Source organism: Phaethon lepturus, unplaced genomic scaffold (assembly GCF_000687285.1).
Source record: "Phaethon lepturus isolate BGI_N335 unplaced genomic scaffold, ASM68728v1 scaffold24132, whole genome shotgun sequence".
In the NCBI taxonomy this organism is placed as follows: domain Eukaryota; kingdom Metazoa; phylum Chordata; class Aves; order Phaethontiformes; family Phaethontidae; genus Phaethon; species Phaethon lepturus.
This window is the reverse complement of record NW_010524576.1, coordinates 993-15,649: the sequence shown is the minus strand read 5'-3', so window position 1 is coordinate 15,649 and position 14,657 is coordinate 993. Positions and strand designations below refer to the sequence as shown.

Sequence of the window (14,657 nt, the reverse complement as noted above, 5' to 3'; positions counted from 1 at the left end):
CTCTTTCCATTGCTAGATGGTTTCAATCATCAGAGCCTGTGAATATCACTTTACATGCAGATGTATCTTCTCTGCAAAACAAAAATCATGTTAAGCAGTTCCTTTGGAAAGACTAACAAGATGCTTGTTTCAGTCGACTCACTAAGACAGATGAGATTTTAAAACTATGGCAACATCATCTACGGCTACAGGAATGGATTTTCTGTTTAGAAAAATAGAAAGCTTTAATTTAAACATCTGTAGGGAAGGAGAGCAATTATCAGCATAACCAGGTGATTTGTTGTAGAAAAACTGCTTTAGAATTGGGGAATGTATGTAGAAGTGTGCATGATAATAGAAAGATTCCTTTTGTGATTGGAACAAATTTAATGTTCCAGTTAAATGGTGGTACATAATAGACAAAATTCAGTGCAGTCTTTTGGTATTACTTAATGATTGTAATTTTGTTTGTTAGAAGTATCAGTGACTGTTAAAACAGTACAGGTTTCTGCTCTATTCTTGCTATGTGCTGTTAAAGGTGAAGCCCAGAAATAAATCTTAGTGCAAAACATACCTGCAATAGGAAAGCTTTTTGAATGTTTGGATTGCCGATAAATATCTACCTGCATGGCTTTATTCATATCTTAATGTCTTCCAGTTTAGTTAGTGATGTTGCTTCTAATTAAAGAACCCTTTAGGGTTCAAGTATTTGTCACAAATAGTTTAATGCCCAAGATTTTTTCATTTTTAGCTTGGTTTCTTTTGCCTTTGCCAAAATTCTGTTGTGAATGCTATAGCAGTCCACAGAGAAAGAGAGTTTGATCTTGCAGTGTGTTTTCTAGATTTGTGCATTAGACTTCTAACACTTCATTAAGTGTCATCTTAGACATAACCAAATGTCTAGCTGAGAAGGTAGCTTTGAGTGTGGGCTTTAAAATCTAGAAGCTTGAAAGTTGTCTTTGGAGACTTTCTACAACAATGCCTGAAAACACAACCTATTTCCAATGTTAGAATCACTAATTTTACTGTAAGTATAAAATAGTCATGGCAGGTTTTTTTTTGCTGCAGAGAGTCCGTAGTGGTGAATGGAAAGGCTACACTGGAAAGGCTATCACTGATGTGGTCAATATTGGGATTGGTGGCTCTGACCTGGTAAGCTCCTGAATTCCATACATCTCCAACATCTTTTTGTGTTTACATGCTTGCAATGAAGATAAAAATATAGTTGTTGCTTCTATCCAGGGCCCTCTGATGGTAACTGAAGCCCTGAAACCATATTCCAAGGGAGGCCCTCGTGTTTGGTTTGTGTCCAACATTGATGGTACTCATATAGCCAAAACCCTGGCTGAGCTTAAACCAGACACAACGCTCTTCATCATTGCATCAAAGGTATGTCTAATACAAGTACTGGGGTTGTGACTTTCTCTAACTGTAAAGGACTGAGAAAGAATAGAGATCTATCCACAGAAAGATCTAGATCAGGGACTTCTAGTATAGAATATTTCTAAACAGACCTGTTGTGATTCATCCTAAACTTGCAGTACAAGCTTGTGTTGCTACAGAAAGACGTAGGAATCCAGAAGTCAAGTGCTGAAAATTACTTAACCTAAACAAGTAAGACACATGAGCAATTTCATGTTGTCTAGTGTGTATTTCTCAGTCAACACAAGTTTAAGTATTATTCACGAAAGTTTATTTTACTGTACTTCTCTCTGGGTGGAAGGTAGGATCCTATGTAGTTAATTCTTTGAAATTCCAGATCCTGTTGTCTCATTCCTTCCTTTTATTTAAAGTTACTTTTGGTCCTTTAGATAAAGTACAGTGTTACTTGTTAAGTGTTCTGGGTTTTGCATTAATGTTTTGAATTAATGAATTGCATGTAGTTTGGGAATCTTCAGTCTGTTTTAGGGTAGTAACAAAGTATCTTCACCTAAGTAACTTAAATGCTGAGTTCCTTGAGCACTATAAATACTAAAATTCTGTAGTTAGAGGTAAAGATAGTCTGCTGGTAGTTTATAAGATGACACATTTCTGAATGCAGATTTAATAGCTGCCTTTTTTAAGTCTTGCCTTGTTAATAACTGATTCTGTAACTGCTAGCTGCCATTTTCCTTTGAAGAATGCTTCTGTCTTAGGAGAGGAAACTTCATAGTTATGTAACTTGGGTTGCCTTCATTTGTAAAGCACAGTAGAACCTTTTTGCTGTTGAAAATCTGCAACAAATGAACATGTGTGTAATGCTGGCCATGCTCTGCAGTGGTGCTCATTATCTTATCTTGGCAATACTGCAGCTGAGCAACAGCTTATGGAATAATAAGGAAACTTCACAAAGTAATACTAATGGTCACTTTGAATAATTGAGTTCAAGGATCACGGTTCAAAGGCTTGGAAGACTGCCAAATTGAAAGAGTAACACTTCGATTTCTGTTTGCCAGACTGTAGTTAGATAATTGGATATATTTGGAAGAGGATGAATGGTGTTTTTTTGTTTTCCATAACAGACTTGTGTTTCATAATGAAATATTTCTGGAGATGGATGAGACTAGGTTGAATCTAGTGTTCCCCCTTAAAGCTAAATTTTGATGGTTGAGTAAATCAGAATGGTTGTAGATACTTGCAAAACTGCATGACTGAACTTCTGTGCACACTTCATGAAGCAGGAAAATGTTTTCCTCTAATCAGCAAAATGAAGCTATGGCAAGACTCTTAGCAGAAATGAGTGTTCCTACATGAAAAAGTAGGAGTTGAACAAGAGGACAATCTAGATAGGTTGATACTCAATTAGTTCCTTTTTAGTTGAATGGTAAAACTTCGTATTTAGTGAAAGACTAAAGTAGAAAATTTTAGTCTCAAGGTTTTGCATAACAGTTTAGGGGAGGGAAGGTAGGAACTAGGGAATAATTATTTGAATTCCAGATATATGCTAGTTTAAAGCTAGATAGGCAAATCCAGAAACAATAGTCTTCACTGGATTTATAAGCTTTTTTGCAAGCAGCTGCCTATTATGAACATGTAGAATAATTCTGCTCTGATTATCTGGAACATACATTTCAGTAGCCTGAGCTTGTTTCAGGTTTAAGTACAGTGTTTTACATACTTCCTTGTTTTCCAATGTGCAGACTTTCACCACGCAAGAAACTATCACCAATGCAGAAACGGCTAAAGAGTGGTTCTTACATGCTGCTAATGATGTAAGTCTGATATGTTTAGGTTACGTAACAGAATGCAACAGCTTTTCATTGTGTGGTTTCTCCCTGGTCATTCTGTGTGCTTTGGAGCAGAGCCAATAGCTGCCCAAACGTAAGCTGTGTAGTTCAGCAAATGCTATAGATATGACATTTCAGTACTTCATGGTTAGTGACAGGCTGTGTGATCTATGTCTCATCAAAGTGATAAAACCACTAGTTTTTCATTATAAATGGTTGTCATGCATTATTCTCCCAAATCCTGCCTGTGAAGTAATAGTGTACCATTTGCCTTAGAGCTGGCTTAATAATTTGGTGGAACCACTGATACAGAAATCCAAGAATATGGTGTCTGTGTGACAGAAACCTTCCAATTCTTGGCAAATCTTTAAAAACTAGAAATGAAGCTATGGTTGGAGGGATATAATGATACTTCTATGGCAGATGGCTATGATATAAACAGAAACCTTGTATTTGGATCATTCTCTCTTATTTCTAAGGAAAAGGCAGATACTGCCTGCTGAGGTAACTAAGATGGTCTTTAACCTATTGTAGTCAGGGTAGCTGTACTTGGTTTGAAAGCTGGGCTTTGAAATTCCTCTTTACACTACTGTTGCAGACAACTCGTCTTTGTTCACCAGAACACTTACTGAAAGACCAAAGTATAAATCTGGAAATGGGGATTTATCAATAATTCCAGTTATCTTGATCTTTTGACCCTAGCCAGAAGGGTAGTGCATGTACAACAAACTCCATCTGCTCCAAAGTGGTGGTAGTGATGTTCCAAACTGATAACATATTCTTAAGGAAATAGTGTGCTGCTCCAAGCAGTGACTGCTTCCAGAGGGCTTCCTGAGAATGTTATCAGAATGTTGTCTTCAGACAGGCATGCTGCTAGATACCACAGTGAATGTGAATGATGTGAATGAGATGATTTCAAGTTGATAATGCAAAAATAACTGATAGTCAACAGTATTTTCTTTAAATGTAAATGGTAGCAGGTCAGCTTTATGACTAGAAATCAAATAATTAGCATTCTAGATGTAACAATCTGTTTATTTTTATTAAGCCTTCAGCTGTGGCCAAGCATTTTGTTGCCTTGTCTACCAATGGTGTAAGTATAACAAATCTATTTCATTTTTTCTGTGTACCTTTTAAGATGGTCTCATTTTAAAATCCAGTAAGGAAGCCTATCTTTTAAGACACCATTACTTGAATACCAATAGTAAACCTTCCTCTTGAAAGGAAGCATATTTTTTTCTGCTGAAGAAATAACTGAAACATTTCTAGAGTAATGAACTGTAGCAAGATAGGACCTTCATTATAGATTTGTGCTTTTTCTCTTAGAGCTTTAAATGTGAAATCAAGATCTCTTATACTTGAAATGACTATCCTGTTATTAATGAGTGTTACCTGCTTAAGTGTGTGTGAATGTAGTTATTATGTAAATAAATATTACTCTCCTAGACTCCAAGGAAGTGCTGAAGTGATGCAGGTGTGAATAATCTGTACCATATGATCATAATGTACCTTGGTATAGTGTTTCATTCAAACATATGAAGTAGAAAGACCAATAGCAATTAGAAGAAGACTCTACAATAATTGAAGGGCTGTCAGGTACTGTGGTGTGAAGTTCCTCCCTTCCATTCTGGTTCTGTTAAATGTAAACTGAATGTCAGTCCAACTCTTAACTATATTGCCACTTAGATTGATCAGAAAATGAGTGTATGTCAATGATTTTATTTGAGAATACTGAATAGTGATAGTGATCTCTGGAAATGAAGGTGTACTGTTTTCTGATGTATGCTATGTATTTTTAAAATAGAGGCTGTAATTGGGGAATTGTGTATTAATAGGTACTGAATTTTTTTATTTGCTAGACATAAAGCTTTTTAAGGATGTTGGGTTTGCTTATGATGTTCTTACGTACTTTTTTATTCTAGCCTAAAGTTAAAGACTTTGGAATTGACCCAGAGAACATGTTTGAGTTTTGGGATGTAAGTAAATGTCTAATTTTCTGTGGTAGATGTTAAGTATTAGAATAATCTAACTTGCTTCAGAAAATGTTAACAAGATGTCAAGAAACTGCCAAAACCCCTAAACTGTAGTAGTTACTTTCTCTGTACTGAAACACCTGAAAACTCATAACTAAAGGCAAACTGAGAACAGGCAAGCAAGACAGTCTTTCTCTTGGCCATTCCGTTAAAAACTTGTAGTCAAAGGTCTGAAGAGGAGCCCTTTATATTCTTGGCTGTCTAATCAGCTGTTGGGTAACAGGAGATACCAAGTCTTAGCTTATTTCTCTGTGTAAGTAGTTATTATAAGCTGTGACATTTGACTGTTTGAGTCTACTGTATATAACCTAGGCCTGTAAAGGTCAACAGTCAGAAACAGGAGCCTAACTGGATATTTTATAGCAGATGCATATTATAAGTATACTGCCTTTAGTCTTGGCCCTTATACTTAATCAGAAACAGGTTGCTTTAGGTCTCATTGACTATATGCCTGACAAACTAGATCTTAAAGCTGCTGTTTAGAAATAATCTAGAGCATTACCTTTCCTTAGATAATATCATAATCTTGCTGAAGCAGGCTTTACCTATAGAGGAGCGATATTAAGAAAGTAGTTAATACGAGCTGCAAATTCAGTATTTGGAAGTGAACTGGAATCATCAAGGGATCTGCTTCAACAGATGTTATATAAATTGGACAAGTAGGATAACTCAGAAGTCTCAAAAAATGCATACTTAAGGATTCATTAGGGGGCTACTGTAAGGTGCAGGTTCCCTTAACCATGCCATATAATACATAGTGAATTATCACTAGAAGGAATATTGATTTTGCTGACAGTGGTCTAAATATGTGGTGCTATTTTCTAATAGTTTGAATTTAAAAGCCTTGCATTTGTCCTGTCTAAACCAATCTCTTGTTTTCAGTGGGTTGGTGGTCGCTACTCTCTGTGGTCTGCTATTGGTCTCTCCATTGCCCTGCATATTGGTAGGTATCCCTGTGGCATAACAATGTCAAGAATTAATCTGTTTGCTTCAGGAATATAATTATGGAATGGATTAACAATAGTGGACTGTGGATCAGATTTGGGACAAATGCTATTTTTAACCAGCCTACTGTGGTTGGATGTTTGTGCTAAAAAGCTATCTCTAATGCAGTGGAAATGTTGAAATCTTAGTACTGTAAATGCAGTTTTGGAAATTACTCATACTTAGGTAAAAATAGTCAAATTGCATCTCTGGCATAGTCACTTGCATAGCCAGAAGTACTTGATTTATATAAAGCTGTGTCAGTGTTGAAAACTAGACTTTGCAGCTGACATAACTAAACTATTTGAGTAGGGTATTTGGTTTCTGTGAATACATACACACAACACATCAAAATCTATGTCTCCAGTTCTGCATACAAGCTCTGTTTAGCAGTTTGCTATCTCCTTCCCCCATTAATACTTTTTGTCCACAGTACTTGTTCTTCTAGGCTGTAGAGCCTAATGATACAGGAATGCTGTTTCTGTCTGCAGTTGATCATAGAGCAAACATAGACCCTCTACATTGATCCCCACCCACTTGTATTGTTATGGGGTAGCATTGGCATTTCTGATCTCAAGTGCAGGTAGAGACTACACAGTGAATGTCAAAGAGCTCTAAGAACTGCTGTTTCCTGGTGAGCAGACTGTTCAGCAGCCTTGCATTTGTTGCCTCATCGTTTCTTTCAGATACTTAGTGTGAAACCATCATGTCACTTATTTTTCTAAATAAAAGCTAGAATTCCCTTAGGCTGAGGTTAGAAAAACATTGGATTTGATGTTTTTGTAATACGAATAGGAATTACGTGTAGAAAAAGCTATGTGAACAGCAAAATAAACTTCAGTTAGGCACTTACTGTTTTGTCTGCAATAAACTACTCATCTCTGCTGTCACACAGATTTAGTGCTGACTGCTGACATGCCAGTGTATCTGTGCTTTTTGCTCTTATATCTGACTCCCAAAGCTGGCTTCTGACCACAGGTAGAGATGCTGCCTGGATTGCCAAACACTTCATGTCCACTTTTCCATATCAGAATTGAGATTTCTGGCTTTGCAGGAAAGGATGGTACTAGTTAAACTACTCATTAGTGAAAACAAATGGTGATTTAAATACCCTAATTACAGAGCAAAGAAAAATGAGATTAATTGTGAAGACAACAGGGAAGCGGGGGACCTTTTTCTTTGAGAAGACCTTATTACAGTTGTTTCTCCGCAGACCAACACAGAAATCCCTGGTGTACTAACTTTACACTGTTATTTGAGGGCGTGTCTCCCACTGGCTGTGAAGTGACTAAGTGTTCAGAATTGCTGGAAACTATGTAGCCTTTAATACAGAGCCTGGTTTTAATGCCGCTGTCTTCCAGTTGCTCATTCTGTTTCAATGGGGATTTTAGGCAAAAGTTTAAGTATGTTTCACGAAGTTGGACTTGCTCTGAAGTCCAGGCTTTAATCATAGCTAAATATATCTGGCTGTGGGATGCAAATTTCAGGAGAAGTCAAAGTGCAACTTTAAATGCAACTAGTAGTTGGGAGCCTTGCTGCATATGAGGAATCTCAACTGTTTTATGATTGTGTCTATGAGAATAATCAAGTTTGAGTTGTAATAGTAAATACAAACTGACTTTTTCTATTGTTAGGTTTTGACAACTTTGAAAGCCTGCTTGCAGGAGCCCACTGGATGGTGAGTGATAGATGCCTATTTCAGATTTGTTCCTTTTAAGAGTTGTTAGTAAGATAACTGAAAGCAGGTTGGTTTCTAAAGTTCAACTCCCCATGTCTTCTCAGTGTTTCTAAAATGACTGCTTGGGATGCTCTCTCTGGATCAAAACAACAATAAAAACAATTTAAGAGTTGGGAAGGGTGACAATTGCTTTATCGAAAGGGTAATTCTTTTCCTTTGTGTCATATAGGATAATCACTTCCACACTGCCCCACTGGAGAAGAACATGCCTGTTCTGTTGGCCATGCTAGGGGTCTGGTATATAAATTGCTATGGATGTGAAACCCATGCCCTCCTGCCCTATGACCAATACATGCACCGCTTTGCTGCCTACTTCCAGCAGGTAAGAGTCAGAGTAAAGATTTCAAGAAGCAAATTTGTAGATATGCATCTGCCCTGGTTCTAGGACCTGAATGGATGTTTCTAGGTTAAAATTGCAATCATGTAAATTCATGTAATCAAGGGCCTAAAGAGACTGGTGCCAAGGTTGATATCGGCTTATTTGCTCAGTTAATGTACAGGTTTTGTTTTATAAAATGTCCATTATCTTGGTGTCCATAAATTAAGCAGCTATATCACTGATACTTATGAGTGCTGCTCATTTATAGAAATTTCGTTATAGTTGAAGTATGTATGGAAACTTCTACTGATACTGTATGGTTCTGCAAGAACAGTGATACTGACATTCCCTCTTCTAGGGTGATATGGAATCTAATGGCAAATACATTACCAAGAAAGGCTCTCGTGTGGACTACAGTACTGGTCCTATTGTGTGGGGAGAGCCTGGCACCAATGGGCAGCATGCTTTTTACCAGCTCATTCATCAAGGTAAACTGAAACTACTCCATACCTTCTTTTGGAATTAAATTCTGAATGGCTACAAAGCTGAAAAAGAGCCTACAGAATTGACATTGGTTTAGACATTGGGCTCTTGCCTAAAGTAGCATCACTTTGCTATGGTGCTCTTAATTAGTGCCTTTAGAAGGCTACAAGATGCAGGTTTTAACCCTACGATAAGGAGGGTCAACTAAAGCTGAAACTACTGAGCTGTGTTGCCACTTTCCCCTGCTGTTAACAAAAAAAGCTTTTTTAAAAAGCTTTTTCAAGTGGCTGAATCTTCCAGTAACTCTGAAAATGGAGTGAGAATTGAAGGTTGTTTTAAGACTTTCCTGTTGCAGGGTTATTAACATGGCTTTTCTTACAGGAACTCGCATGATTCCCTGTGACTTCTTGATCCCAGTCCAGACCCAGCATCCAGTCAGAAATGGCTTGCATCACAAGGTAATAAGTCCTTTGTCAGGGCACCCATATTTTCTTGTGGGTGAAGGCATTGAAGCTTATTCAGTATTGCAATGTGTGAGATTTCTCAATGTCCGTTTGAAACTATACACATAGACTCTGTGCGCATTCACAATAGGTTTGAAAATATCTAAATTATAGTTACATTTTATATGTAATACAGTGGTATTTTTGTTCTTGAAGAAATTGCAGCCACAGCTCTTGAGGCAGATCAATGGTGTGGCCTGTTGGCCTGCTGAGGCTGGGAAGAGTTGAGCAATTAGGTATTTGGAAAGAAAATTCCATGTAAGAAGAATTGTAAGGAGTGTAATTCTTGCAGAGTAGGAAGCAGCAAGTTCTCGGAGCTTACGAAAACTTCCTCAGAGGTGCTGTTGCAAGTCTTAAAATCTAGGACAAAATTTAGTGAGTATACTAGCATGGTTAGGGTAATAGCCATCTGTACACAGATATTTTCTTTAAAAATATCCAATTAATATCAAATTATTACATGTAATGTATCATCCAACTAAGGATTTTCAATGAACCGTGTCGTAACAGTTTTTTAAGTTCCATAGGTAGAAAAAAATCTCTTACTACTACTTACTGCATACTTCAGAAAAAGCATCTTTCCTAACTACATATCAATCTTGTCATGATTTCAGATTGCAAGTGCTATTTAGATGGTGTAATAGTAATTTTTTGTCAAGTAACACCAAGTACAGGTGAAAGTTTTAGATGACTTTGCAAAAGGGGAGAAAAGGTTTCATTCAAGTGTCAATACAGTAAAAGTTTATCTTCAGTGTAACTGGTAGGACAAAACCACATATGAATTTGCAAGCTAACATAAGGCAAGGAATAGGAAACTAAACTACTGTATTGGTAGGGATTGGTATATGGTATGCTGGGTGGGGGGTTTACCTTCATACAGAGTAGGTAGATCTTAGCTGGTTACTTTTGACTAATCTTTGCTTTCTATGCATATGGTGTAGCATGGGACGAAAGTACAGACTATAGTGGATGAAAGGGGTGTGTCAAACCCCAGCTCCTTTGTGGTCACTGGGAGGCATGCTCTCAGTTTCAGCAGGGACAGGATTCTGCAAAACCATCCTGGCTGTCTGTGGATACATGTGCTATTAAAATAGTAATAGAGTCTTCCGGCACTGAGGTAAAAAGCAGTAGTGGGCAATATACAGTTTAAAACTACTGCACATTTTACTGCCATAGTGTTAAGAACAAGAGCTGTAAGTCTGGACTTGTTCTCGGTCTAGATTCAAGCACCTGCTATTCCAGCTAAGGAAACAGTAGCTTGAGTTGATGGTTTTTATTTCTACTTGCTAGATCCTTTTGGCCAATTTCCTTGCTCAGACTGAGGCCTTGATGAAAGGAAAGACTGCTGATGAAGCTCGTAAGGAACTTCAAGCGGCAGGACTGAGCGGAGATGCTCTGGAGAAGCTTCTTCCTCATAAGGTAACCAGTTTTCAGCACTTGACAACTTTGCTCTAGTTAGATACAGCCGTGGTGAGGGCATTGTGTTGGTCTGCTGCTCGACGGAGTTTGCCAGTGGGGCAGTGCCCTCCGGTGGCTGTCAAGTGCTACTGTCTTGACAGCCCTGAAGGTTGTGTTAAAGGTTTTGCCTTGTCAGGTCTAGTGGAGCGGTCTGTGAATGGCGCTCTTGCTAAAGCATGCTGATCTGGAAGCCTTTTGCGGCATTTCAGAAAAGATGAGCTATTGTATCCCTGCCCCTGGGATACTGACTCGTATTTTACTCCTTCCTGTAGCCTATAGTAGCCAGTAACGGTGCTTGGAGACAAAATTTTGCCATTGTGTTTGTAATAAAACATGAAAATGTTTTTATTGTTGAAGTCATTAGCCTTTAAAGCTTTCAGGATTTTGTATTTGCTGCTAATACAGATAATTCAATGTGAACTATAAGGAAAATATGAACGGCAAGTTTCTGATGTGAGTTTTACCATGTACTGGGTAACAATGGAACTCTTGTTTTGAAAGGTCTTTGAGGGAAATCGACCAACCAATTCCATTGTGTTTACAAAACTCAACCCTTTCACTCTGGGAGCCATCATTGGTAAGTAGATTGATCTCTCATCTGTTAATGTTTATTAAGACTTTCTGATAAAGCTTACTGATAAATCTCTTTCTGCTTTTAGCCATGTATGAGCACAAGATATTTGTTCAAGGAATTGTCTGGGATATTAACAGTTATGACCAGTGGGGGTAAGTCTCCTTGATCTGTTTCTTGTATACTTATTGACTGTGGTATTTGTTAATCTGTCATGACTTAGAGGAGACAATGAAAAAAGTGTTATACTTAAAATGATCATATAATAATTTGCTTTAAATGAAAACAGATTTTGGGGGGGATAAGTCACCATGTATCCTTGTTCAGCCATGCATGATGACTTTGTAGACAAAGGTCCTTAAAGTTGTGTTTAGTTTGATAAAAAATTCTATGAATGCAGAATAGAGGCAGTAGTAATGAGTAAAATAGTCAAGCAGGCTGAATACATGTTCTGAGAATGAGAAAGGGAAAATTTCCCATATAGAAGAGGAAAAATAATTATTTTTCCTCTAGAGACATTAAGTAGGCAGTTTGAATGGCATCTGTTAAGCAAAAGGCTGACCACCTCTTTTGTTATGCTGGAGATACAACAACATTCTTGGCAGATGTCTTTATACATATGAGCCCTAGGTCTAACACAAGGCTGTACGTGTGACCAAGACTCATGGTAGAGGTCCATGTGGAGAACAGCAGCCTTACAAAGAGTTTGTCTTTTTTTTTACTTTTAAAAATGGAAGACAATCAGGAGCTAATGAGATTATTTTTAATCTGTAGTAATGTTAACTGTACTACATAATATATGAAGACGTATGCAGGAGAGAGGGAATGGAAATGAGTAAGATTTCTCATGTGAAACCTACCTATGCTGTGAGGGGTTATTTTGAAGAGCAAGTTTGCTCTACAGGTCTAGAATAGCGGTTTATATGAAGCTCTCAAAGGCTGAAGGATAGGTCTTTGTGTATGTTTTCTTAGAGCTGTGCTACCACAGCACACTGTTTAACTAAAATTTTGTAGTAGAAACTGAAGATGGAAGACTAGCTAATAAAAGCTGTCTGCTATAAACTCTGAAATCAGGAGTGGGATAGGAGTAAGTACAGCTTTTACTGCAACACACGAAAATCTAGAATGGTATCTAAAACTAACTATGGAATGTGGGGATGGTGCAGGACCAGGCTAGTTTCTTGCAGCTGTTGGAATATCCTAGATTCTTATGCTGTCTGTGGCTGTAACTCCTGGATAGCATGCTGTAGTGTAAGGGAAGGCTTCCAGGCCTGCACCTCAGCTGTGGTTTCCTTGTCTTGGTGCTACAAATCAGTGTTATGAGTGATGTCATGTTCAACAGTGAACAGCAGCAAGCTGAATGCATTCTGCATTGGGGCAGGCTGCATAACACAAATGAGTAGTGAAGGGGAAAAGACTCCTCTTAACTTCTAAAACAAAACTTCCTCTCTTGAGACATCTTGTAATTTGAGAGCTGACTGTTCAGCTAAGCAGCTGTGAGAACTCCAGTTGTTCATGAATGGCACCGAGTTGAATAACATTACCTTTGTCAGTAATTTGTGAAGGGATAAACATTCATTGTAACGTTCACTGTCAAGTTGCTTTTTACTGGCACCTATTTTTAACATCAATGGATTGTAGTAAATATGTAAGTTGTTAGCACTAATGTTTTTCTTCTTTCTTCTCCTGCTTTTATAAATGCAGAGTTGAGCTTGGAAAACAACTTGCCAAGAAAATTGAGCCTGAACTGGAGTCAGATGCTCCAGTGACATCTCATGATAGCTCAACAAATGGGCTCATCAATTTCATCAAAAAACACAGAGCCTGAAATGCAAGTTTTGGAGGACATCGACAATCTAGCCACCGAATACCCAAACCTGTTGTAGTTGTGCTTTTTTAGCCACTTCTAACAAAAATAGCACTTTACAGACGTAGCTTTTTCACTTGTTGCAGTTAGTCTTGTTGTGTCAAGTGTTACAGATGAAAACTAGTTTTGTGAAATCCAGAGATTGTATAGTTGCTTTCTATTTTTGTGGCTGTTAATCTGTAAAGTGCATCTGGTATGTTCCTGAGTTCTTATCCCTCAACTTCCTTAAAGGTGATCACATACAGATATTAGAAAATAAAAAGTATAATGGATGAGTAAAAGTTCTTCACTCTATCTTTAACGTGCAGACCTAGTAACACTTGCCTCACTGTGTAAAGTCCTCTGAAGCCAAGTAAACTAACTTCTGCCTTTTTGGACTGGTTGTGCTGTAAGGTGGAAACTAGAATGTGTTCAAAGACTTGACTCTACAGCTGTAGGTTGTTCAGATTTGCATAATCTGTATTTGAGTAAGATACAGATTTTTTCTAATGCTACTGTGAAAAGGAATGTTAAGTAAAAGATTTCCTGACCTCACTGTAAGCTATGGAAGCCCTTTGTGGACCGTTACCCAAAAAGGAAGGAAGTTCCTGGAGTGACAGTGGTATCCTACTTTTCCAAACAGTTTTCAAGAATGTTTGAAGCAAAAGCTTTGGATCACTTGCAGAAGAAATGTATTTTTTGGTATCCTCCAGTGGCAGTTTCACTCTTAAATCAGCATCACTGTTGCAACAAAAAACAACTTAACTATTTGTAAACAAGTTGCTTATATCTTCTTTCATTCTCTACCACTGTTAACCCCTCTCTGCTAGCAGACTGGCATGCTGTGGCTATTGTTCTGTAACACCTTGAATAAAGGTAAGACACAAGCATTGAAAGGAAAAATAAGATGTTAACTGTGGTTCTCATGCCCCAAAGTCATTATGACAAATACCAATGTGGCTACAAAGTCTGAGCTGGTAGCTTTTAATGCACGTTTGTTGCACAGATTCACTGGCAGGATCAAAAGCTTGATCTCAGATGTGGCACACTAAGAACTCCATAGTGCTTGACAATCTGGCTGCATGGATTTGAGCTGTTAAACTCAGACAAAGTATACCTAGTGCTCAGATGCTTTGGCTTTGATCAGCTATATAAAGCCATTTCTTTGCATAAAACATGGTCACAAAGAGAGAACCCACTAGAGGGAGGCATTGTATTTTCATACGAGGTTTTAAATCTTTCATCCAGCTGTGTAAAAGCATCTGCTAAAGTGCAACTTCATCCTCTCTCTAATAGCAACATATCTGTGTGTAGATGCCTATCATGGTTTGAGGCGTAAAGCCCACTGTTTTGTCTCAGTGCTATTGTTTCACCTTTTAGTCTGTTCTTCACTTCCACATTAGACCCTAGCAACTTTTCTTGGAGGACAAAGGAAGCAATATGTATTGTAACTGTTTGGTTATTCTCTAACCTTGGTTATTGTTTCCAAAACATCTTTGTTTTTCTTGCAGTATGTTTACTGATGTGAAATTTAACA

General features: G+C 37.8%; 1 protein-coding gene across 1 annotated transcript in view; it reads left to right on the top strand.

Moving 5' to 3' along the window:
- Positions 1-13,448, top strand: part of GPI (glucose-6-phosphate isomerase) — a 23,011-nt gene extending 9,563 nt beyond the window's left edge. The window contains exons 5-18 of the mRNA XM_010282502.1: positions 1,048-1,131; positions 1,222-1,368; positions 3,099-3,170; positions 4,234-4,278; positions 5,108-5,161; positions 6,101-6,161; positions 7,837-7,880; positions 8,110-8,262; positions 8,618-8,747; positions 9,124-9,200; positions 10,536-10,664; positions 11,205-11,280; positions 11,363-11,429; positions 12,979-13,448. Of these exons, the coding sequence (XP_010280804.1) occupies positions 1,048-1,131; positions 1,222-1,368; positions 3,099-3,170; positions 4,234-4,278; positions 5,108-5,161; positions 6,101-6,161; positions 7,837-7,880; positions 8,110-8,262; positions 8,618-8,747; positions 9,124-9,200; positions 10,536-10,664; positions 11,205-11,280; positions 11,363-11,429; positions 12,979-13,102 (1,263 nt within the window). The 3' untranslated portion in view covers positions 13,103-13,448. The remainder of the gene's footprint in view (positions 1-1,047; positions 1,132-1,221; positions 1,369-3,098; positions 3,171-4,233; positions 4,279-5,107; positions 5,162-6,100; positions 6,162-7,836; positions 7,881-8,109; positions 8,263-8,617; positions 8,748-9,123; positions 9,201-10,535; positions 10,665-11,204; positions 11,281-11,362; positions 11,430-12,978) is intronic.
- The last annotated feature ends 1,209 nt before the right edge of the window (positions 13,449-14,657 follow it).